This window comes from Carassius auratus, unplaced genomic scaffold (assembly GCF_003368295.1).
Source record: "Carassius auratus strain Wakin unplaced genomic scaffold, ASM336829v1 scaf_tig00004584, whole genome shotgun sequence".
NCBI lineage: Eukaryota > Metazoa > Chordata > Actinopteri > Cypriniformes > Cyprinidae > Carassius > Carassius auratus.
The window spans coordinates 192,446-219,070 of record NW_020523609.1 but is presented as its reverse complement, the minus strand read 5'-3'; the positions used below and the strand labels follow the sequence as shown (position 1 = coordinate 219,070).

The window sequence follows — 26,625 nt, the reverse complement described above, 5'->3', positions numbered from 1 at the left end:
TATTACTTAAAAAACACTTCCAGCACCTATAAGCTACCTGAATTTCTGAATAATATAAATTAAATCCATGTGAAAAAAAAAAATTCTCACTGTTCTCAGGTCAAATATTTATATGCGATTAAAATGCGATTAATTTCGATTAATTAATTACAAAGCCTCTAATTAATTAGATTAATTTTTTTAATCGAGTCCCGGCTCTAATATATATATATATATATATATATATATATATATATATATATATATATATATATATATATATAATTTATAAAACAAAAATATAATTTATATAAAAATGTATATAAATGATGCATTTATAACAGCCCAAGCATCCCTACATACATATAGATTTCTTCACCAAATAAATTCATAAGGTGAAAATGTAAACAATAAACAAATTCCGAAGCGGATTCGAAAGCCGGGCTCATGAGTGCCTCTCAGGCAGCAGATTGTCACTGATGTTTCAGCAACTTGTTTACATATGTTAGCTAGTGTGCTAGCAGCTATCTGCACTCACCCGGTACATTCAAAACTGAGGCGAGTTCACATCAGTGCTTCTCGTTCTATAGACAGTCGTGTTACTACAAAACTTCCAGAAGCACTTTTTTCAATCTCCACTATCCAACTATCCAATTGGCTGCCAATTTTTGCAGCACCGCATGAAGTCGAACAAGCCTACTTAATCGTTTGTTCAGTTGTGTTTAATTAGGGTTGAAGCTGAATTCTGCAGGACTGTGGCTCTCTATAGATGCGTTCCACTCCACATTTAGGCCTCGTTTACACTGTCAGTTTAATGTGAACCAATTCCAGTTTTTCTCATATGTGACTGTAGCGTATCAGACCCCAACCAGATAAATTAAAGAGTCGATCAGGACTGTGGTTGAAACATGAGCCGAATTCCTCAGTAAGGCAACAGGAGGTTGTAAATCATTCCTAGTGCCAGAGTCAGAAGCAAGATAACCAACCAACCAACTCTTTCACAGAACAGCTTTCAACATTTACACCACTAGAACAATTATTGACAATTTCAATTCGGAGAAGAGATTGTCAAATTTGGGGCAAGTAATCAAGATGCAATGCCGGTCAGCACATGTAAACCCATAAGATCAATAAACAAGATCCTTGAATTGACTTCCTCCCACTTAGCAGAACCAGACTGAAATTCCTAAGGGGACCTTTTAACCTCTGGTCCCTACAAAACATCTTTATGTCAGAGAATGGCACACGAAATGACTTTTTAATAAACTCAAAATGACTTATAAATGAATATCAGTCCATTGCTTAGCTCCATATTAATTTATATGTAACCCACACATTTGACTATCATGTTTATAATCACTTATTGTGTATGTCTTTAAATAACTATTGGATAGCTTAAGGATTCATATTCATGTTTAGTATGTTTGTGTTTCAATCTGCCTGCTTGAGACATTCCTGACCATCAGTTATTTGTCAAATGTATCATATTCTTGTTATGGGAATCATGTCCAAAATTAGACCCTGCAAGAGTGGGAAAATTCAAACCACGTGCGTGATAAGATAACATATGATTTATGATACCCCGAGCAAAGACAATATCTAATTGGTCAAGATAACATTTGAGGTGTGGCTAAAAGGCCAGTATAAATATTCAGGACAACCATCAAATTTAGCTTTTTTAGCTTGTAGCTTTGCTTCCTAGCTTTTGGCTTTTAGACATGCTTTTAGTCATCACTGTAAGCATTCTTTGAGCGCGGTTCCAGTGTGCTTTGGCCTGCACGGCTGCTGCTACTTATCGACGATGAGAAGAAACACCACCTTGTCTCGTCAAACTTTACTTCTGTTCTTTTACTTTAGTTTCTTTTCATTTCTGTTTGAGAGTTTCATGTTCTGAGTTAAGTTTTGTAACACTGTGTCTCCGAATCTTGAGTGCCTGTTCAACTTCAACCAGCCCACCCAACTCTGCACCGTCAGCCAACGCCCAACCACGGGCTTCCCAAGACGTCACTTTAGCGACTACTGAATTTCCAGCCAATCAGCGACATCGGGAAACCCCTTTCAATGACAACAAAGCAAGAAACTCCTCCAGACATTTGTACTGGTGTATCTAATATAATTTTAACCTCATTGAGGAACTCAATGCGAGCGCTAATTACGTGATTGATGGCTGTTCATGTCTATGCAATTTCACGTATTGCTGTAAACTTGTAAATCCACATTTTCATTCTCATAAACTCATTCTTTCCTAACTTTCGATCTTCCTGCAAATTGTATGAATGTGTGAGTGCGTGTGCTTATGTGTTTGATTAGTTTATATGTCTTAGATTTATCTAATAAAGGCTTATTCATATTGAAAAGAGAAGTGTCTTGTGTTTTGTGCTTACAAGTTAATGTCTTAAACTGCCGATCTTGTTACTGTGCTAATTGATAGTGTTTTCACTATAGTTTGGATATCAATATCCAGCGCAGATTTGATGTTAAACGCCTCGTTCAATGAATCGCAGGGCGCCTCAGTGATCAGCTGTGAAACAGTGATTCTGTTCAAATTCCCTTTAAAATCTTAAATGATTCCCTTTGAGCTAAATTGAACTGTTTACCTGTGTTGTAAAGTAATGAGAATATTTTTTACTTTGGTCAAAAAGTGGTAAAGAGTCAGAATTCCAGCCACACTCCGCTTCTAAAGTACGAAATTTGATAGAATAATTGGCTACGGTGTGATCCCCTTGTCGCAGCTCCGTGAGAAGTCTAGCTGCTTCTCTGCCTTAAACAGCGCAATCAAATACCTTCTTCAGCTCCTCCGAAAATGCTTGGAAGGAGGCACAGCACGGAAGGCTCTGTTCCCACACGGTGGTTCCCCAGCTAGCTGCTCGTCCTGTGAGCAGAGTTATAATGAATGCTATCTTAGACTCCTCGGTGGTAAATAATGACGGTTGAAGAGAAATATAGAGGGAGCATTTAGCCAAAAATGAGCGACACAACTGGGGCTCCCCGGAATAAAAGGCTGGTGGTGGTAGACGAGGTTCAGGAGAACGGGTGCTTTGATCCACGACAGCTGGTGGATTGGCACAGGTGGTTGCTGAGAAGAAACGGTTTCTAACTTGAAGCACTGAAACTGAGTGGTAAGTTTTGAAACCTGAGCGACCAGGGCTTGGACAGCACAACCTGTAGCCATCATCTGGTCCTCTTCACATTCCATGCGAGAGTTACTACTGGTTTAAAATCTCGTAATTCTGCCGAGCTTGCTGGATTCATTCTGGTTGGTTCGTTCTGTCACAATGACCGAGTCTCAAGTTCCAAGTGCGAGGGGAAAATGGTTTATTTGCAACACAGATAGCAAGCAATGAGAAACGTAGGAAGACGATGGCATAACCTCCAGACCACTCAAGCTGCAGTAACTCAAACCCAGCGCAGGAATCCCAGGCGGGCGAGGAATAAGGTCCAAAGATTACCAACTGGAGGAACAGGAACACAACTAGACAAGAGAGACAGACGACAATCAACGAACCAACAACACGAACAGGATGCCAGCCAAACTTAAAGGCAGTGCAAATGAGTTGCAGCTGGTGCTCATTACCACAGCTGCTGCTAGTTAACAGACGCACACAATGAGACAGAGACGCAAGATGAACGCACTGACCCATGAACCGTGACAATACTATGACAAAGATGACAGGTTTATCATTTTCCAACAAATGTATTGTAACAGACAATGTAGTCAGCTTTGCTTATAAACTAAATACATTTTTTCAAGATTTGAACCCACAATCAACAATGAACTAGTTAACATATCGTCTTCCTCCCAAAAGATAGTGATCGATGTTGCGGAAGTTAGGAAGACATTTTGGTCTGTTAATACTAGAAAAGCTGTTGGTCTGGATGGGTGGGAACCCCACCAAAAAATGTATATTTTACACACTGGAATGCAATTTTTACAGAGGAGACCCCTTTAAATGCTATTGGGCTAGTGTGATGAGAGGGGTGGGACTGAGAGCCATGGGAACGGAGCGAGGCTGGTGAAGTAAATGAGAGTGCGTAACACCTGCGCTCCTCAAATCACAGCTAGTTTTGAGTACAAATTAGGTGTGTGGGCTTTTTTTTTTTTTTTGGCTAAAACCTGGCAACACTCCAGGTGGTAAATGACAACAATGCAGGAAATATGGATGAAGTATGACAATTGTAAACAGATGAATTGGATACGGGTCACAATTGAAATAATCAGACAAAACAAAATTGGACATCAAAACCTGTGTAACCTGTGTAAACAAAACTTAAACACAGACTGGAAAATATACAATTTTGCAACTAAATAAAATATATGTGTGCAGTTTACCACATGGTACACTGGGACAATTATTATATTAAATATTATATGTAGTAGTATGCCGACCAATGCTATGGGTTTGAATTTCCGAGAATGCATTTTATTATTTATAAACGGATTAATGTTTTTCTCATTTTCTTTGGCAAGATGACAGTATATTTCAACTGATTTATAGAAGTTTTTTAAAACACACAATAACATGAACACTTATTTAATCCAGGAGAATGCACAGTAACAAAACTTCATAAACGTACTAAAAACTAACAACAAAAAAGTATTTCATAATTATCCAACTGTACAACAGAAAATCACCTACCAGTCTGCCACATGAATCTATTTCCAGATCACATAAAACTGTATACTAAACCAAAACAAGTTAAAATTATTCCACACACTCTTGGAAGAAGACAAAAACAAATGACTTATTTACAGGCTGTGGGTTTTCTTTTGGATCCAGTGAATTTTTACTCCCATTCTGTAGTATCATGCTAGAACAACTTCAAACACTTTATGCCATGTAACAGGTGTTTAATATGGAATTAACCACCGCAAGGCATCAAGGACAATAAGTGGTGTGACGTGGTAAATTAAAGGCAACAGTTATAATACATATATTACAAACAAAACTGCACTCAAAGGCAAACCACATATATGAGAAAGTAAACTGCCAATGCAGTGTCTAACATTAACTACAGTGACTGAACAGCACAACTAAACAAAATAAACAATGAAATGCTACAAAATGAAATGCAGCCTAAACTTCACAAAAAAATTCCTCTTTTTATAATGTCTGCAACATTACCATATTATTCATTTTACTAATTTCAGCAAAAATATCTTAATTAATGGGGCTCGTTTGTGTTTGCGTGTGCACACACCCCTCAAATAGATTTTTTGGAAGAGGTCATCTAAAAAACTGATTATTCACCATTCAATTGAGTAACCCCAGAGTGCAGTCTGGACGATGGGGCGGGGCGACACTTCGAGGCGGAGCGACACGTGTCGCCCCGCCCATATTTGTTTTCCCCGCCTTTGACATTTTCCTCCGAGCCAGCAGGGGGCAGTTTGCGTTGAAACAAACAGAACGGTGGCAACTACAGCAGCAGAGTAATAACGCTATTCCGTTGATTGCTTGAGGTGAGTAAAAGTGGTTGTGTAAATATCTTATAAAATGAAATGCAATGTTCGATCATTTTTTTATCCATGGTACGTTCAATTTGAATAATTATTGTTAATAATTGTTATAAATTGCTAATTTTATTGTTCTTTGTGGATTGTAACAGTACACTCTGTACATGGGTTTAGTTCATAGGTTCGATTTTACAGAGGTATGGCATTACATTTGTCAAGTTATTTGAACAGACATGCATGATTTTTGTGTGTATATTATTATTATTATTATTTTTCAGGATGACATGATCAGGAGGTGGTGGTGTTCTGTTCTCCTGGACAGCTTTACTCCGCAAATGTATGTAGCTGTTTGAATGTTGCTACATGAAACATTACTCTGTACTATATCTAGCAATATACCTACCTCTTGACATTTGTTCTTTTAGAGCTCAACCACTGAGGGGAGGAACTTCACCATTCACCATGTCTTCAGGCAGAGTCCAGCAAAGCAGGTTATTTGTGCACATACATTCATTAAGAACTAATAATTACATATGTGTGTACATGCAGAGGTATTTTAGTTATTACAGCTACATAGTTGTTCAGATGTGAAATTGGTATTATGTACAAGTACTATATTGGTCAGCACTGTGGATTATTTAATATATAGCTTAGCTATCAGTTAACATCAGCATCAATGACATTTAAAAACATTTCAGCTTAATTCATTTTCAGACAGCAGCGAGTGTTTTAAATAACTTCTGTTTGCGATCTAATGTGGATTTTGTTCACCATATAAGACAGAAATATTTATATTCAATGTAAAAGATCTTCAGGTGGATCATGCATACAAATATATACAAATATCTCACTGGATTATTACAATTAATGGCAAAATGAATGTGTGGAAATGTAAACTAATATATCCTACTGACACACAACAGCAAAAGATATAAATAATTGGCTTAAAACTATTTTTTTTCAATGTGAAAATACTAACATGCCTAATACTGCACAGTACTGTATATATTAACATTTTATTAGTGTTATTATAAAAGAATGAGTATGCAGTTTTGACAACAATCTATAGAGTTTTTAATGAGAGTTTAAAAGCAAGGTTGTCTGTATTCAGTGTTTATATAATGTTTAATAACTTTTATATAGATATATAAATAAACCTATGTATGTTTTTGATTCAACAGCTTCCACTGGAAATCCTCAGTGAGGTTATTTTGTCAGCGGGTGACTCGCATATTTGACACTTTCTCTGGTTTGCAGATGGTTTAGGGATGTGCTCCGAAGTTTTTCGGAAAGTGGCACATTTTGCCTGGCTAGACAGTAAGATTTCCCCCGTTTAATGCTCATTCTCCAATTGAATTTTGTAGTACGAGGCTGTTAAACTTCTTTTATCATTATTATTATCTTTCCTGTATTTTGTCTTTACACTATAAGTTGTGGCCAACTGGAAGAATTGTCTTCCTGTCTCCTGACCGGAACGAGTTCAGACGGATGTACAGCATCAGGGAATGCTTGCAGTGCGGAGCCCTTTTCAAGTTTAACCCACCAGGGTACAGGGAAGAGGACGGCGTGGTGATCTTCTGGGCTTTTGTTTACACAGGATTTTGTTCCAAGGACTGTTTTTTTTTTTTTATTTTTTTTTTTTTTTTTTTTTGTGGCATGAAACACATTTGTGTGTTAAGTTCATTGAAGGGAAATAGAGAATGGACTGAAATCAACTGGTTTTGATGTATTAATTGATGTCATTTAAAGTTAAACTTTGCAGTGTATAATGTTTTAATAAAAAAGCAATGGAAAACACGTGCATGACAACAGGTTTCAGTCATTTACATCAGTCTATCATTCTTTAAGGTTTCTCATATTTGATGATAACATCATTTGCTATGCATTGCTCATAATGGATTCTTAATTTAGTTAAGAATTGTGAGGATTAATGAGGTTTTCAGTAGTGCAGTTCAGAAAACAAATAACAGAAAGTAACAAGTGTTTTTGGGCAAGTTCTTTAGAACCTGTATAGTTCCTTCCTTGCAAAAAGTAACCATGGATTTATTGTAGTAAAAATATTTGTTGGCATATTAATTACTGTGAGCTGTAATTATAAAAACACCATAGTTTTACTATAGTTACTGTAGCAAAACCATGGTAAATTTTCGTAGGGGCCAAGGGAATGTTCAGAATATTTTTGGTGACGTTCAGAGACTGGTGACAATTTGTAACACACACGACGCACACACACACACACACATACATATATATATATATATATACACACACACACACACACATACATACATATATATATATATATATGTATATATAATTTGAATATATAAATCAAGGTACTCCATGACTATCTACATAACCATACTTCGCATAATATTGCCGTGTCATTTTCAAACCAGCGAGTAATGCCGAGGTAGCGTCTACACTACAGCCATTGAGGGAGTAGACCATTTATTTATATTCTGTTCGTCGTAATCCAAAACTCTTTGTATTTATACGGGATGTTGTGGAAATGCAACAATAAATGCAAAAACACAACAGTTATATTCACTTTTTAATTTATATGAAAAGTTTATTCATCTGAGTGTCTACTTCCGCATTCCAATCCTGCTCACAGCGTCATAATTCTCTATACCAATAAGCTGTAAAATCGTCACTCATCTGTACACCAATAAGCTCATCTTAATCATAAACCAATAACCGCTGAGGTGGGCGGGGCGACACGTGTCGCTCCGCCCCAACGTGTCGCCCCGCCCCATCGTCCAGACTGCACTCTGGGATACTTGATTCAATTTCATTCAGTCTGTGAATTATAAATTAAAAACTATGTAATCTATTAAGTGGTGGATCCTGTGCTAGCACCAATGTACGAGTATGTAAATCGTTTCCTATGGCAGTGTAAACACACCATCATTTTTATTTTCTTTTTTTAATTGTTAGGTTACGTTTTGCTGACTGGGCAAAACAGTAAACAGTATTCTTTTAGGTATACTTACAGGCATCACTTATAAAGTGTGAATCAGTGGTATACAAGTGTCCCCTTGACTTTTTGACTTTTTGTTGTTGTTGTAGCTGTTGCATCTCAGGAATAAGGATATCTTCAAGATGATGTGTCATGGAAACAGGCAATATTTCATATGGTCAAATTTGTGCTTATAATGCAAAATCAAAACATAAAATGGAAGCTCTGTGAATCGGAACACATTTAGGGTCATTTTGCTGAGCAGAGTTCCTCCTCAGGGGAAGCCACTGAGCTAAGCTAAAATGCGTGATGTGATCCTGGCTGACAAGGAGAGGTATGCAATCTGATTATTCTTATCTGAATATATTACACAACATTAGGAAATCTAAAATCTAAACAAGGTAAGAAACCTAATGCTTGCAATAAACTTTATTATTTTACAAAATCCATTTGTAATATAGGCCTATGATATATTTTTTTTGCATGTATCTATATCATCAGTGTCTTCTAGTTATTCCAGTGTCTTCTAGTTTTTATGTAAAAAAAAAAAAAAATCTCACATTTTTGAAACCTGTTGCCTCCACCCTTATTGCTGAAGGGGCTGAAAACTAGCATGACTAACATGTTTGAACTTGTACAAACATTTGGTTACAGTATCTGTGTATACACACAGAATTAGCATGCAGATGTATAGCCTTCAACTTCGCCTGGCCGTCCAGTGCAGTTTATACAAATGCAAACTATTTTTTTTTCTCTGTACTAAAAATACTTAAACTAATCTGTAAAGTTTCCTTCAGTTTCAGGTCAGTTCCAGCACAACTATCTGAAGAACTATCATAAGGTTGGCAAAGGGATGAGGCAGAGAAAAAGGATCCAAAAGTCCATATGAAACAAAAGACTGTGAGCAGGTTCATTGACCACTCCAATGACACTGGTGCCCCTCAGGGATGTGTTCTCTCCCTACTGCTCTTCTCAGAACAGTTTCTTTCCCCCGGGCAATCTACCCCATAAACAGTTCCTCACTTATGCAATAAACTCACAGAAGTACAGACTTTACAAAATGTACACGCTGTACAATGCCACACAAGTCAAGTCACCTTAATTTATATAGTGCTATAAACTAAACCAATTGTGTGAAAGAAACTGAATAACATTAATTAGGAAAACAGTGTGTCAATAATGCAAAATGTCATCATCTTAGTGAAAATTCACAGTTTAGTAATGTACATTATTTTGTGGAGTATTTCAATACTTAAAATAGCATAAGGTACAATAGGAGATCTTGGAAAATGCTAACATTAGCCTGATAGCACTGAAAGCAAAAGTCTCCCTGCAATCGGCATCCAAAGCCACGCCCCATGAACTCATTGATGCTCGTAGACCAGAATATCAAAGCAAACAATAAATAGTGTGAACTCTCATGCTAAGCACAATTTATTAGAAACTCCAAGCATAAATCACAAGCCCTAAAACTCTCAATAGTAGAGTAATCACCAATGGCTGAACACAACAACCCTCCCCCAGTGTTGGGACCCCAGCTTTCTTTGGGCCGGTGTTTCTTGCCAACCATGAACGCCACGGATTCACTTCTTTTGTGAACCTAGCAGGCTTAAAAACACAGTTTGTCAGTCTTTTTCACAGTTCATTATCAGACAAAAGAGCATCCTCACTTATCTCCTCCCCATTTTTTAAATGTATCCAATAATTGTTCATTGTCCACAGGTGTGCTCAGAGACATCATTCTTTCTGTGTTTGTCCGTAGCAGTGATGTCACGCACCATCAATCAAATCATAATCATTACATTATTGCTAACATAGTGGATTCCATAGTCAGAAAATACAATGACATCATCTGTATTAAAGAGAAAATAATTGCTTCATCCAATGTTTAGGTGAATAAAATAACTTTGAAACCCTTTCTTACTGGAGTTCCACAACTATTGACTTTGTCCTCTCTCACAGGACTTGTGTGTGATTTAAAAAAAGAAATCAAGCTTTAGGACCAAAGCAATTTGAGGAAGGGGAAGGAATACTCAAAGGGCTATATCATATATCTGTCACAGTGTCTGGGTTGTGTTCCCTGGGGATCCACTAAATGTCCTCCTTTCTCACGGTGTCTGTCACCATATCACTTCCTGTTCCCTTATTTGGTCACCTTCCTCCTTATTGTGTAATTGATTGTTCCCCACCTGTCTCCTGTTCCCTCATTATCATTCTGTGTATTCATACCCGGTCTGTCTGAGTCTGTGTTACGGAGTCCTTGTTTAATGTCTGAGTGTTATTCATGTCCGTCAATTCTTGCCTTGCCTTGTATTCGAGTCTAGTTTATGTTGGTTTTGGATATTCTAGTTTTGACTCTGCCTGGACTGTTTACCCCTTTGGATTACCCTTCAATAAACATCATACCCGTAATTCTTTCTCTCTCTCTCTGTGTTTCCAGTACACCGATCGTGACAGAAGGACTCCGTCACTGCAAGAGCCAGCGGTATGTCGGCTTATGTCTCCTCCCCAGTGCGGGAGAGGAATGGATTTGAAGGAACTCGCCTGGTGGTTTTCCGAGGAACCAGAGGAGGTCGCCGAGGAGGGAGTGGTCGAGAGGATACTCAGAACCGCTCTCAACCAGGGCCGCCCTTCGACCCGGGGCTCGTGTGGGATGGATTAGAGCCACAGTCTCACCATGGCGGACGGAGAGGAGAGAGGGAGTGCACGTCCGACACGGTGGCACCACTGCCCATGATGGCCGCTAGTCTAGCGCCACGAGGCTGGATGGATGCCAACACAGCACCACAACACAAGGCGATCACCAATCCAGCGCCACCGCACAAGATGGCTGCCAGCCCAGCACTACAGCACAAAATGGCCGCTAACCCGGCGCCAAGGCCCAAGATGGCCGCTCGTCTAGAGTCATGGCCCAAGATGGCCGCCAGTCCAGCGCCACAGCACAAGATGCCCGCCAGTCCAGCACCACAGCACAAGATGGCTGCCAGTCCAGCGCCACAGCACAAGATGGCCGCCAGCCCAGCACCACAGCACAAGATGGTCACCAGCTTAGCGCCACAGCACAAGATGGCCGCCAGCTTAGAGCCACAGCACAAGATGGCCGCCAGCCCAGCGCAACAGCACAAGATGGCCGACACAACGCCTGAGTCTCCAGACAAGGTGCCACCGACAAGCCATCATAGAGGACGGAGGAGGAGGAGACAGGCGTCTACCGTTCCTCAAAGCCCGGAGAACGTTCCCAAGCGGGCCGCTGCCATCCAGGAGGACGTTCCCGAGCGGGCCGCTGCCGTCCAGTAGGACGTTGCCGAGCAGGCCGCTGCCGCCCCCGAGGCTGTGCCCGATGCTGTTCCGGAGGCCGAGGCAGTGCCCGATGCTGTTCTGGAGGCCGAGGCGGTACCCGATGCTGTACCGGAGGCCGAGGCGGTGCCCGATGCTCAGTCCTGAGTCTAGTCAGGTTCCCGTGAACTCTCCAGAGTCGAGTCAGGTTCCCGTGAACTCTCCAGAGTCGAGTCAGGTTCCGGTGGACTCTCCGGAGTTGAGTCAGGTTCCGGTGGACTCTCCAGAGTCAAGGCTAGTCATCGCTGACCCTCCAGAGTCAGGGCTAGTCACCACTGACCCTCCAGAGTCAGGGCTAGTCACCGCTGACCCTCCAGAGTCAGGTCTAGTCACCGCTGACCCTCCAGAGTCAGGTCAAGTCACCGATCTTCTGGAGTCCAGTAAAGACACCAGGGGATTACCGGAGTTTCGTAGTCCTGTTGGTCCGGCCACACGGAGGTCGGCTCCGGCTTGGGGGCCTCTCGTCCTGACCACATGGCTGTGGTGGTCTTCTGCTTCGACCTGGGGGGCTCTCGCCCTGACCACACAGTTGTGGTGGTCTTCTGCTCCGCCCTGGTGGACTCCGGTCTCGACCACAAGGATGTGGTGGTCTTCCGCTCCGTCCTGGGGGGCTTCCGCCCTGACCACACAGTTGTGGTGGTCTTCCGCTCTGCCCTGGAGGGCTCTGGCTTCGACCACATGGCTGTGGTGGTCTTCTGCTCCGCCCTGGGGGGCTTCTGTCCTGACCTCACAGTTGTGGTGGTCTTCTGCTCTGCCCTGGGGGGCTTCCGTCCTGACCACACGGTGGTGGTGGTCTTCTGCTCCGCCCTGGGGGGCTTCTGCCCTGATCACATGGCTGTGGTGGTTTTCTGCTCTTCTGCTTCGGAGTCGAGTGAGGTTCCAGCGGACTCTCCGGAGTCGAGTCAGGTTCCGGCGGACTCTCCAGAGTCAAGGCTAGTCACTGCTGACCCTCCAGAGTCAGGTCTAGTCACCGCTGACCCTCCAGAGTCAGGTCAAGTCACCGATCTTCTGGAGTCCAGTAAAGACACCAGGGGATTACCAGAGTTTCATAGTCCCATTGGTCCGGCCACACGGAGGTCGGCTCCAGCTTGGGGGGCTCTCGTCCTGACCACATGGCTGTGGTGGTCTTCTGCTTCGACCTGGGGGGCTCTCGCCCTGACCACACGGTTGTGGTGGTCTTCTGCTCCGCCCTGGTGGACTCCCGTCTCGACCACAAGGATGTGGTGGTCTTCTGCTCTGCCCTGGGGGGCTTCCGCCCTGACCACATGGCTGTGGTGGTCTTCTCCTCCGCCCTGGTGGGCGCCACATGATGTCCTTCATGGACTTCTGTTATGTGTTCTTGGTTTCTGTTATGTTTCTGTCTGTTCCCCTCAGTTAGTCTGGCCCTCCGTCCCTCCCCCTGAACCTCCTCTGGTCCTCCTCCCTCCTGGGGTGTATTCCAGAAAGCAGGGTTAACTTACCATGAACTAAACCCTAGACTCTCGGTTGATTAACCCCAAACCCTGCTTACTCGAGGTATGTGGTTCCAAAAACGCTACCGGGAGTAAGTTCATTCAACTCAGAGTATGTTACTGGTTAAGACTCAAGACATTCTCAACAGAGTGACGAATCGACGAGTCACTATAGAAACGGACACTAAGAAAAAGCGTGCCAAGCTGTTTCTTTCTTCTTCTTTTGTTAATTAGTTGTTTACATTCTTAGTGCATATCGCCAACTAATTGATGGATGTGCAATCATTTTTATTTTTATTTCCATTTAATCTTTAATCCTTGAGAATGTAAATTATATTGTTTGTTTTATACTAATTATACATTAAGTCATATCAGATATGTATTTTGATTTAGAATTTAGACATTATAGAAAATACCACTCCATGTGTGAGATATTACAATAAATAAAATATATAAATATATATAAGTTAAACATGACTTTGTCATTGTGTTTTATAATTTATGCATATGTCTTAATACATAATTTATAGATAACTCTTATATATCCCAATAAAAGAAATAATCATATTAGAATAATATATTACCTTATTTATTACTTATATTAGCGCTTCCTCATTAACATATCATATATATATATATATATATATATATATATATATATATATATATATATATATATATATATATATATATATATAAAATAGGCTATATTACATATTGTAATATTATATAATGTTTTGTAATATTATATAATGTTCTGTCACGCCCACTGATGGCTCGCTGAAGTGAACTAACCCTGGAACATAACCTGCTCCGGAGCAGGTTAAGTTCAGAGAGTGAGTTGCTATGACTACTAACATACCCTGAAAGTTACCTCCGTTTTTGGAACTGAAATTGGAGGTTATCCGCTTACTTACTCTTAAACATACCCGGGTATGTCACATAACCTGCTTTCTGGAATACACCCCTGGTCTCACTTTTTGTGTTTACACTTCTGGTGTCTGTTCCCCAGGTTTTTCTTTTCCGGCCCTCCGTCCCTCCCCATGAGCCTCCACCTGTCCGCCTCCCTCCTGGTCTCGGTGTTGTGTCTTGTCGTGGAGCGTCTGGGAGCCGCTCCATAGAGGGGGGGTATTGTCACAGTGTCTGGGTTGTGTTCCCTGAGGTTCCACTAGATGTCTTCCTTTCTCACGGTGTCTGTCACCATATCACTTCCTGTTCCCTTATTTGGTCACCTTCCTCCTTGTTGTGTAATTGATTGTTCCCCACCTGTCTCCTGTTCCCTCATTATCCTTCTGTGTATTTATACCTGGTCTGTCTGAGGCTGTGTTACGGAGTCCTTGTTTAATGTCTGAGTGTTATTCATGTCTGTCAATTCTTGCCTTGCCTTGTGTTCGTGTCTAGTTTATGTTGTTTTTGGATATTCTGGTTTTGACCCTGCCTGGACTGTTTACCCCTTTGGATTACCCTTTAATAAACATCATACCCGCAATTGGTTCTCTCTCTCTGTGTTTCCAGTAAACCGATCGTGACAATAACTGGTGCAATGTGGCGCCAGGTGCAACGCAAATGTTTTTTGCTCATTTCAATCCGATGTAGTACATTGTTGGTGAGTTGCTATTTTGAGACAACAGAAATATAGGAATAATTTGCCAAAAAATAACCTTTCTCAAAAAAAAAATTTTTTTTTTACAGTTTTTTGATGCTGACACAAAATGACCAGCTAACATTTATTTACAAATCATATCAGCAACACACGTGAAAGTGTGAATGTATACCAATCAGACAAAATCACTATAATACTAATTTGATGTTAAGAGCAGACTGATTGCTATAAATAGGGGGAAAATAAGTACTTCCAATCATGGTGTTCTTGTTAGCAATGGTTAACTGAAGTTAACCATTAGAAACACATGTGCAGCGATCATTGCTTTGCATTAAAATGGCCCCACACGCGAAGAAATTGCTACAAAGAATATTGCATCTGAAGCAACCATTTACAGGATCATCAAGAACTTCAAGGACAAAGGTTCGACCGCAGTGAAGAAGTCTTAAGGACATCCCAGAGTGTCCAGCAAGCATTAGGATCATCTCCTCCTGAGGAGTCAACTACAGAATCGTGTCTCCAGCAGTGCAGAGCTTGCTCAGGAACGGCAGCAGGTCGGTGTAAAGTCCCGTTCACACCAAGAATATACAGATAACTATAAAGATAACGATATTAGCGTCCACATCAGCGAACGATAGTGCAGAAAAAAATATTCCTGAAGGTGATTCCAACAACATATTTTCTGTGTGCCTTTATCGTTATAGTTGTGGTGTGGACTCCGCTATTCTTTAATATTGAGAACGATTTTTAGAACTATATTTTAATCTTTATAGTTATCGTGCTTGGTGTGAACGGGCCTTAAGAGCATCTGCATGCAAAGTAAGGCCAAGACTTTTGGACAATGGCCTGATGTCAAGAAGGGCAACACAGAAGCCACTTCTCTCCAAGCAACACATCAAGAACAGACTAGAATCCTGCACGAAGTTCAAGGATTGGGCAGCAGAAGACTGTTGCAAAGTTATTTTCTCTGATGAAGCCTGATGAAGTCCTGTGCTGGGCCAACAGTGAAGCATCCTGAGACCATCCATGTGTGGGGATACTTTTCAACAAAGGGAGTGGGCTCTCTCATAATTCTGCCCCAAAACACTGCCATGAATAAAGAATGGTGTCAAAACGTCCTGCAAGATTGAATTCTTCCTACGATCCAGAAACAATTTGGTGATGATCCGTGCATTTTTCAGCATGGAGCACCATTTCACAAAGCAAGAGTGATAAAGAAGTGGCTCAAAGATAATTACATTTAAATTTTGGATCTGTGGTCAGGCGACTCCCCTTATCTCAATCCCATAGAGAACCTGTGGTCAGTTTTCAAAAGGCCAGTGGACAAACAGAAGCCCACAAATTGTGATCAACTCCGAGAACTAATAAAGCAGTTGATAAGGAATGGATCGCCTTCAGTCCGCATTTGGCCCAAAAGCTAATATGCCTACACCCTGCTTGTTTTGCCCAATACACACCCATTACTCATTAATATTATAGAAATAACTCTTTCAGACCATGCATCCACCGTTTTTTTCCCGCTGTTACACTAGCAAAAGTGGATTTGGACACACCCTAAGTGCACCTGCGCCATGGGCTTAGATCATTAAAATAGAACCCGTTATGTTTCTAAAAATAACTAGCATTATTTTACTGTTTACACAATTATGTAAAGTATAAAACATTGTTATTTACAAAACACAGCGTGGTTTTTAACACTATGATAGTCTGGCAGTTTATGACTTTAGCAAGGGTAAAGTTTCTGTGGAAGGATTCAGTTTATAAGAACCGTTTAAGAATGGAAACTTCTCCCTCAAACTCAACAACCTTCAGTACAATGATACAGGAACCTACATATGCCACATCACGAATTAATTACTCGTTTACAGCATGGAGCTACTCATCAAAGGTTAGTGAAGAAATAAATTAATGTTTCATTAATGTTGTCTATTATTAACTATTGTATATTTACTTACTTTTTACTCAACCTAGTGCAATTTGTCTTTTTGTCCTCTAGATAAAAAAAGAAAAACGTAAAAGGAACACAATAAAAACAGAGGAGATCATAACTTTAGTGGCTTTGCTTTCTGTTTTCATTCTGCTCTGTATTTAAGTATATTGACCAGAGAAGCAGTTTGTCTTCTTATTACAGTATCTACTTTAGCTTATTGTGTGTTTCTCTGTGATGGAATGAGTTTCCAAATTCAACCATCAGTTACATAATTTCATTATTTATAGTTGCTAGTTACAAAACAAACAAAAATGATGTGCATAATACAGGATGGGAAAATCAAACTTATAGCAGAGCATACAATAAATGAACAAGAAAAGGAAAGAATAAAGCATTAGCAGCACGTGTATCATTAAATAGACACTATAGTTTACAAAACTGACAATGTCGCACATAATCCCTAGAAGTGCTCCAGGAAAGAACACAAACCGACCACAATCAATCGCTGAATTTTCACAATAAAATACACAAAGTAACGAAATAAACACTGTACTCAAAAGCAAAACAATAGACTCATATATGAGAGAGTAAACTGCCATATGCACTTTGTAACATAAATTACACCAAAGAACTAAACAAAATAAATAATAAAATGCCCAAAATAAAATACAGCCTAAACATTACAAACCAATTCCTCTCTATAGAAGTGTCCACAATACGGACTATAACTTATAGACATACTTCTGACCAGTGTCTAATATACAAGAGCAAAGATAAAGGCAACATGATTACACTGCAACACTCAACAAAGAGAAAAGTGGACGTGCAAAATATTGTCTTAATAGGATTTCAATTATTAATCAATTCCAAGTATAGTTAACTTTAAATGCAATGATTCTTTTCAAAAACAACTAAAGAGTTTTACATACCGAGCTGATAGTGGAATCTGTTCCTACATGTCAGATCATGTGCTTAAACCACCTGTAGGGAAGATCATATTCCCTCAAGTTTCCCTTTTTTTTTTTAAAGTAGGCCTATAGTCCCTCCCTAACAACGGTGAAGGACTGTTTACACTCCATATCAGTCAATGGACTTTAGACGTGACAGAGGATAAGAACATAGCTTGGTTAGACACACATGGGGACACACTTAACTTAAATTATCGCATAAAATTATCAAACCAAGCAGTATTTAAAGTAGGCCTATAAGAACAGTGATCAGTGTCGCCTTGAATTGTCATTGTGGGTCAGTGCTGTCCTCTGGTGGTCGCCATCGTGCATTATGGGAAAAAAAAGACCCCCCCCCAACCCACATATAGTAAAAACAATAAAACAATGAGTAATGTGAGTTTTTTTTTTTCAAGTAACTAGAAAAGTATTACTTTTTTATACAAGAAAATATCTTGAGTTACTTTTTCAAAATAGTAACGACAGTTATAATTGAAAATACCCTTTCCCCCATTTCACAGACAAGGCTTAAGTTTACACTGTTAATTTTTTTACATGTTATAGGAAATTCCTGCCAATTAATTGCTGTGAATTTATAGCAATAATATACAGGTAATATGCAATTATTAATACAAATAAGTTCTGTGTTTATACAGAACTGCTATTGTGATTATAGTAACATTATTACAGTAAAATTGTGTTTTTGTATTGTTGCCATAGAATCCACAACATTGTTTTTTTTTTTCAAGTGTACATCCTACAGTAAAGTTTTTAAAATCATTCCAACGTATGCAGAGATGAGCAGAGTACAAGTATTACAAGTAAAATATTATATTATATCTCTATGCACACACACACTGTAAAGACATTAGTAGATGTTACAATGGTAGACATTGTAAACAGACTGTGGTGTCACAATTATAATTATCGGACTGCTGTATTTTACATGCACATTAAGCAGAAAAATGGCAACATATGGTTATAAAGCATGGAGCTTGTGGTGTCAGAACAGCAGTTTATATCTGAAGCAACCCATTGCAAAGCTTTATACCATATTTTTACATATTATTTCATTTAGAAAAAAAAAACTGTTACTTTAATTATCTTGACCTGTTAACTGTCAGTTCCTCTTTTTGAGCTTAGACCTTAAAATGACATTTCCAACTAAAAGGGATAGTTCACTCAAAAATGAAAATTCTGTCATGAAAGAAGATATATAATCAATATGGCTGGTAATCAAACAGTTGGTGGTTTCCATTGACTTCCACAGTTGGAAAAAATACTTTTAAAAATAAAAGTAATTGGCAACCACTATCTGTTTGATTACCAGCAATCTTCAAAATATCATCTTTTATGTTCAGCATAAGGCAACTTATACAGGTTTGGAACAACATGAGGGTGAGTAAATTATGACAAAATTTTCATTTTTGGGTGAACAAATTTCTTTTTTTTTTTTGATGCCAAACATGGGTCCAAAGTGACCCGCCTGAGTTTATTTGTTTTTATATATCTTTACAAGAAACTAGTTTCATCATTCAGTAATCTAGAAATTCCTCAATTAACTTGTTTTCAACCATCACAAATCCTTATTTTCATTTTTCCTTTCTTACTTTTTTAATAAAAATCATCTTTGGATCCAAAATGGCCCATATTCATTTCCTATATTATTCCAATCAAGGGTGAGTGATTCTTTGCTGAATTATTTATTATTTCAGGTATTCATTAAATATCTTGTTGTTGATTTCCACAAATCATTCTGTCATCTCATTATTTTTTACTTTACAAACACAGTTTTTTGTTTTTGTATGTCTACGTCAATCTTAGCCAAATAGTTAATAATGACCCATATAGAAACCTTTGATATTTAGCAAATTGTTTAATTCAAAATTGATAATTCAAACCTTTTATGCACAAGCTATGAAAACACCTTCTAATGCACAACATGTCACGGTAAGGGGATTTGTCTTGGTTCTCTCTGTACTCCATTACACATAAAGCCCTGCGTAGGAACTCATTATTGCACCACACCTGTTTCCTATCAGTGACACTATAAAGGTTGCACTCATACACATGCACATGGCTAATTATTCTGTAATGTGGGAGGCAGGAGAACAGAGTTGGGGATCCTAATGCAGCTTTTATTCACAAGAGTTGTCAAAACAAGCAGGGTCAAACACCAGCAAACAGGTACAATCAAGAGTGAAACAAAAGACTTATGCGATAAACCAGGGATTTCAAAGTCTGGTTTATCGCATGATGGAAAACAACAGTTTAGCACTGTGAGCGGGAGAACTGAGAGCAGAACCCGCCACCTCAGGGGAACTGTCAGAAGATGCCGCTGCTGCCTCAGGGGAATCGCGAGTGGACAGCACCACCTCGGGGGACCTGTGAGCGGATCCTGCTCTCATACCTGGATTGTGAGCAGCCCCGACATCAGCGGAGGATCATTTACGCTGCGTCTAAGACCGAGGTGCCCAGAAGTTGCCGGGCACAACCTGAGGAGGTTCTGGAACTGCAGCCCAGACTGGGAGGGGGGCACCACCTAGCAGTTCCACCTCCTTCAAATAGATGATGTGGACCACATCTCCCAGTAGGACCACATATCAATCTCCTCCAGCTCCTCCCTGTTGACAGGCTCATCCAGGCCTGCTAGAAACAGGTGAATGAGGGTGCTTTCCTCAAGCCGTAGCCCCTGGCCTGTATAGAAGAGTTGGCTGATCTGTTCTGTCACAGTGGGAGACTCAAATGCAGGCAGAATGGTCCTTTTAATACAAAAATGAAACAAAACTAACAAAAACCACCCTGAGGGGGACAAAGCAGACTAGAATCTGTACTACAAACAGACATAACACCACAATGGAAAACAACAGATCAGCACAGGATTACAGACACCAGGAGAATAAATAGGGAACCTAACGAGGGAGACACAGGTGTGGCAACTAAAACAATAGTGATATAACAAGATGGGTGGGGTCAGAAAATATGCACATGGTTAGTGCACATGGCACTAAATAAAACACAACACTCAATACTAGTCAGATCAGTCAAAGCTTCTTCATCTTGTATAGACAGTGCGTCACTTTCTGCTGGCTTGAACTTGAATGGATTGCGTATCCATTCATCCTGGATTGTCTCTTTGGAGAAAGTGTGTGAATTGCTGACACAGACCCCTTAGGTGTTCAGTGACCAAAGGCTGAATAGGAACCACTGTCAGCCCTGCCTCTTGCATGAAGTCAGCCAGTGTAGAAAAAATGTCCAAGCACCCATTCTCCACATGAGTGGCCCATAGATCCAGCTTTCTTTGGAATGAGACACTTGCTCAAATGCCCTGCAATGATGTATTAAGCATGCTGAAGTGTTTAGATATGTCCAACAAATAAGCTAACCTTGCAATCCAGATCAAATCACTCATGTGCTTCATCAGTTGTGATTGAACATTTGATAAAAAAAGTAGAACTTCCTCACGCAAATCAAAAAGTTGTGATAGAACTCTGCCGAGACAGCCAGTCGGCTTCGTGTGCAGAAGCAGTGGTTTGTAATGTGCACCCAATTCATTGCATAAAAAGTAGAAAAAAATAGCATTTAGAGGTTCAGCATTTAGAGGTTCGTTGACAATTTTCACAGCTTTCGTCGAGGTCACTCCAAGGATCATTTGGCATCTTGGCATCTAAGGCTAGTCTATGGATTGTACAGTGGGTCCATATGGCTGTAACGGCCTCTCATTGATTTTGTCCCATCACTGCATATGCCACAGCAGCGTTCTCAGTCTTTATATCATTATTTCTCACAAATTTGTTCAATTTGTTGAAAATGTGTTCACCTGTTGTGTGGGTTGGCAAAGGACTACGAAATAGAAACTCTTCTTGAATGTCCATGTTTTTCACGTACCACACATATGTTAACAGCTGAGCACAGCTGGCCACATCAGTGGATTCGATGATCTGGAGTGCAAAAAATGGGCTGTTTCTGACACTGTCTAACACTTACTCCTTCACATCCTGTGCCATATCTGAGATGCGCCGACGTATTGTGTTGTCAGAGAGTGATACAGAATCGAGCTTAGAAGCCCCTGCCTTTCCTAGCATCACGGAACACAGGTCTTTTGCTCCCGGCCGAATCAATGTCTCATCGGTCATATGTGTTTTGCCTGCCTTGGCAATACGCAATGCAATGAGATATGAAGCTTCAGTGGCTTTTGCATTTAACTTGACAAAATCTTCCACTATTTTTTTCTGACCTTGAATGGTTTGAATTTTTCTCTGGAAAATACTGGATGTTTTCCTGCCACCTAAACATGCTTAGTTTCAAGGTGTCGCCGAAGTTTTGCAGGTTTTGCGGGTCATTAACCAAAATATCTTGACAAACCACACATAAAGGTCATGGTTCATCAGCTGGTCCTGTCCACGTAAATGCTAAACTCAAACACTGGTCATCATATCATCATATCATATATCATGCCTTTTGGGTTTAAGCCCTGAAGCTGAAGACCTTGAATTGGGGGGTCTCAGAAACAACTCCTTTATATTAATAGGCATATACCTGTATTGGTGGGCTTGGCAAACAGCAGCAAATTCACAGCTACGGACTTCTGGGTGAAAAATGTTTCTCATATTTGTGACTTTTTATTTTTTAGTATTGTTTAAAAAAACTTTAAATATAATAAAAATATTTAAATAATTAAACTCAAATTATATTTTTAATTCATACATTTTCCCCGGGCCTCCTCTGACATGCTCTGGCGCCCCCTTGGGGAGGCGCGCCCCACACTCTCAAAACCCCTGCGATAAACAGTCCAAGGTTATAAAACAAAAAGGTAAAGCATGGAAACATGGAGACTAAGAAAAGGGTACAGGCTAAACAATAATCAGCCGTGTGTGTGGATGAGTACAACCTTTATAGTGTCACTGATAGGAAACCGGTGTGGTGCATTAATGAGTTCCTAGGCAGTGGTTTATGGGGAATGGAGTCTAGAGAGAACCAAGACAAATCCCCTTATCGTGACACATGGGTCTATGTTATTTGGTAATTCGCTGGGCATTGTTTTGTTATATCTTTTAAAATCAGTTTATTTTAGCATTTAATATTCCCTGATCTATATATATATATATATATATATATATATATATATATATACACACACACACACACACACACACACACACACACACACATATATATATATATATATATATATATATATATATATATATATATATATATATATGCCTCTTAAAATTAAAAGCAAACATTTATGCTGATGGACAAATTAAAGTTGTTATGAGATGCGTATATACAGTAGCTCAGCACATGACTGTAAACCAAGGTGAGGATCAACTCATTTTAAATCTGTAAAAAAAATCCTGCCATCATGTCAAGGATAAAAAAATTTCACATTTGCACAAGCATCTTGAAAAGTGAATGTTTTGGAAAGTGCTACGCCAAGTTTTTGTGCCATCTGAGGAAAATAATATCAAAGGGCGCCAAACTGAATATGTACTGAATATTTCTCCATTAGCCCCATTGTACCCTACTCTTTCCACCACTGCCAAATAAATAAATGTATTGACATAATTTGTATGATTTTATTATGTGAGCAGAAAGAGACAGAGTCGAGAGACCTTAAAGTAGCACAGCCGGAAGCAACAGTAAATTACATTTAATGACATTCAGTATACAAATATACATACTGTATCTGATCACAGAATGGAAAGAGAAGTTAGCTCAAATGAACATATTTGAAGCATTGCAAAAACTGAGCTACATGGAACCCACAGATAATGATTCTTGCTTCCGGCAGCTGTAGAAGTGTGGAGCTGGACTGTAACCTTTTACATGGTGTGGGAAGTCCACTGCAACATACTGAAAAAGTAAAGGTAAAACCAGCAATACTGTTTAATGTGCATGAAACTGTGGTGCGATTGTCTTTAAACAGTCAGATATATGCAAAATCCACATTTCCTACACTTAAAATGTGTATGCCTCATCTTCCTCAATAAGTACACTTTATTTATTTAGTTATTCATTTATTTATCCTGTTATATTAGTCCTGATATTGTTTTACCTGCACATGAGTTGAGTCTTGAGGTCGGTCAAGATCAGCTTGAAGCTCTTTAGTTCTCTTGCATTCATGAACAATAAACCTTAATAATCCTTAAAAGTGACAAATATTAATTTAGATGTAACATTAATACTCTTAATACTTTTCCAGTTGAAACACACATGCCGTTCAATCACATAACTGACCTGTGATCAGAATGATCAGAAGAGCATTGAACAGAGCAGAGATGATGAGGATAATAATCTGCCAGTGAGTCTGCTTCTGCTCAATGTCCTTCACCGCTGTATGACTCTGGATCTCTGCTGTTGGTTCTGATATATAATACATTCAGAGCTGTGCTATTTGTTTTTGTTAGTGTCTTAAAAGCATGTATTGGGGCACTCACCAATGATCTTCAGTCTCGTGCTACTGCTGTATTTTTGAGGAGGATCTATTTTCATACAGTAATAAACTCCCAAATCATCAATAGTAATGTTATTTATGAACAGATTGTGTTTCTTTTGTACTGAATATTTCTGTTGAAATGTGTTATTTAAGTAAAAAGGAGCTGTATTTGAGAAAGTGCGTAATATCAGAACTGGAGAATCTACTTTTATTAATGACCAGATAACCTCTGTTTCATCAAGATCACAGTTTATAGTCACATTTTGACCCAAATCTGTTAAATGATCTGTTAAAGTCTCTGCAGCTCGACACCATATGAACAGATCTGTGGAATAAACACCACACATACAAAACATTGAGGAATAAAATTGTCATGAAACAAAACATCTATTGATTAATTTACAAAGCAGACTGAAATGAGAATAATAAACTCACAGAGCTGAAGCTGCATGATCTTCAGGATGTTAAAATACTTCATAATTCAGGCCTGTTTCTTTCACACGACTTTAGAAAAGAAACTTTACCTCACAGCTTTCAAGATAACCGGGTGATTTTAACCACAATCAGGAGGAAGTTAAATTTACTCCTACCACACATGCAGTGCTTCTTTATGTGTTTGAAACCTAATCCTATTTTAACTATTTATCTTTTATTTGACTGTAAGCAGTATGACCAAAGACGGTGAGTAAAATCCGGTTTGTTGTCTTTCCAATGTTACACAAACACTAACATGTTTTCTTCAGCTGTAGATCATTAAAAACTAAACGTGTATTCTCAAGCAAGTGAGCCTATATTTACATTAGCCTGGGTTGTATTTTATTTTGCATAAATTTGTTCACGACTATAAGGTCACATTACACCATTTTTGTGTTGACCGTTTTGAGAACATTTTTAGAACCGAATTGAAACCCAAATGTTCAATGTGAACAAAGAGTGGAAAACCTGTTTGAAACCATGCTGTGTGTTAACCACAAACTAAACAGATTAAAAACAATTAATATCCATGTCAAAACATATCTTTAGTACATTTATTAAGCTTTATTTAATTTCTAGCTGTATGTCATATTTATGAAACAAAACATAAATAAGCAGAACATTTTAAAGTTTTATGAAATTTTAGCATGAATTGAGAAAAATGGTGCGAGCAATGAAATGTATGTTTAGAAATGCTACAGTAGCTGAAGAATGATATATGATCAAGTATAATTTGTCACATGAAGTTTCATGAAAGCTGTTGTTTACGGTAGAAGGCTGCTTCAGTCCAAGACATCACATTTGCCCTTTAATTTACAACTCTTAGTGCTACTTTGAACTTGTCAAATGTCAACACACTTATAATACGTTTATAAAAATAATAATATTACTATAAGCAATATCTCAACTCAAAAGAGTACTGGAAAAAAATCATAACATTATTACATAGTATTTTCCACTTTGTATGTTTAGATGCAAAGCAACAAACTTAGAAAATGTAACATAAGAAAATATATTGCTGATGTGTCATACTGAGAAAAAACAACACATTTAACTCCATTATATTCTCAGTTGGAGCAATACATGTATAATTTTATCAAATAACTCACCTATGATCACAATAATCAGAAGATCATTTATGAAAGCAGATACGAGTGTAATAATCAGCCTTTGTATTTGATTCTTGTTTTTTTTTTTTCAGACAGTTTTATAAAATATGTAATACATTCAGTGCCATACAATCAGGATGTTTTTTTACAATTCACATAATGATAAAAAAAAACATGATGCAGTATATATTAAATTACTGTATAACATCAACGTGATCAGTGAATGGTCACACACAGTGACGTGTAGTCTGGTGCTGTCTCTGTCTGTGGTCAAACAGTAATAAAGTCCTAAATCATCGATAGTGACATTATTTATGAAAAATTAGGTTTACTTTGCACTGAATATTTGTGTCTGAATTTATTGTTGTAGTAACGTGTTGGAGAGAAAGTGTGTACTATCAGAACTGGAGGATCTGGTAGTTTCAGTAATAACCAGTTAACCTCCGTTACATTAAGATCACAGTTGATAGTCACATTCTGACCCAAATCTGTTAAAGTCTCTGCAATTCAACACCATATGAGCAGCTCTGTGGAATAATTAACACAGATACATACAAAACAAACTATATTAATTATAATAAGTGTGTCATAAAACAATACATTAATTTATAAAATTATGAATCACATTAAAATATTAATAAAACACAATAAACTCACTCAGAAGAATCTTCCGGATGTTAAAATACTTTGGCATGATGCAGTCTTTTGTCTTTCAAGACATCAGAGATGAAAAAACAAACAAAAAACCTCACAAGCAAGAGGAAGTTAAGGCAGTTTTACATTGACCACGTGTAGTGTTTTCATTAATTTGTTCAGAACTTATTCGTACATAATAGTACAAATTATTTTGCTGCTTTTGTGTTACATAAACACTAATGTGGTGTTTTCTTCAACTGTAGTCTAGTCTGTCATTTTAAGTCATGTCCAATAACTCAATAAA

At 38.8% G+C, this 26,625-nt stretch overlaps 1 protein-coding gene and 2 long non-coding RNA genes across 3 annotated transcripts; 1 reads left to right on the top strand and 2 right to left on the bottom strand.

Annotated features, from left to right (window-relative positions):
* Positions 1 to 2,741: 2,741 nt before the first annotated feature.
* On the bottom strand, positions 2,742 to 3,175 carry LOC113070601 (protein LDOC1-like). The gene is made up of 2 exons (XM_026244003.1): positions 3,142 to 3,175; positions 2,742 to 3,055 (listed from the first exon to the last, which is right to left on the bottom strand). Exons 1-2 carry the CDS (start codon positions 3,173 to 3,175, stop codon positions 2,742 to 2,744), a joined length of 348 nt encoding a protein of 115 aa, XP_026099788.1.
* Positions 3,176 to 5,859: 2,684 nt separating this feature from the next.
* Positions 5,860 to 6,904, top strand: LOC113070580 (uncharacterized). The gene is made up of 3 exons (XR_003279944.1): positions 5,860 to 5,922; positions 6,613 to 6,748; positions 6,863 to 6,904. It is a non-coding gene; the product is annotated as an uncharacterized LOC113070580 (long non-coding RNA).
* A 16,974-nt stretch (positions 6,905 to 23,878) lies between these two features.
* Positions 23,879 to 24,602, bottom strand: LOC113070579 (uncharacterized). Its single transcript, XR_003279943.1, has 3 exons — positions 24,538 to 24,602; positions 24,104 to 24,427; positions 23,879 to 24,029 (listed from the first exon to the last, which is right to left on the bottom strand). It is a non-coding gene; the product is annotated as an uncharacterized LOC113070579 (long non-coding RNA).
* Between the last annotated feature and the right edge of the window lie 2,023 nt (positions 24,603 to 26,625).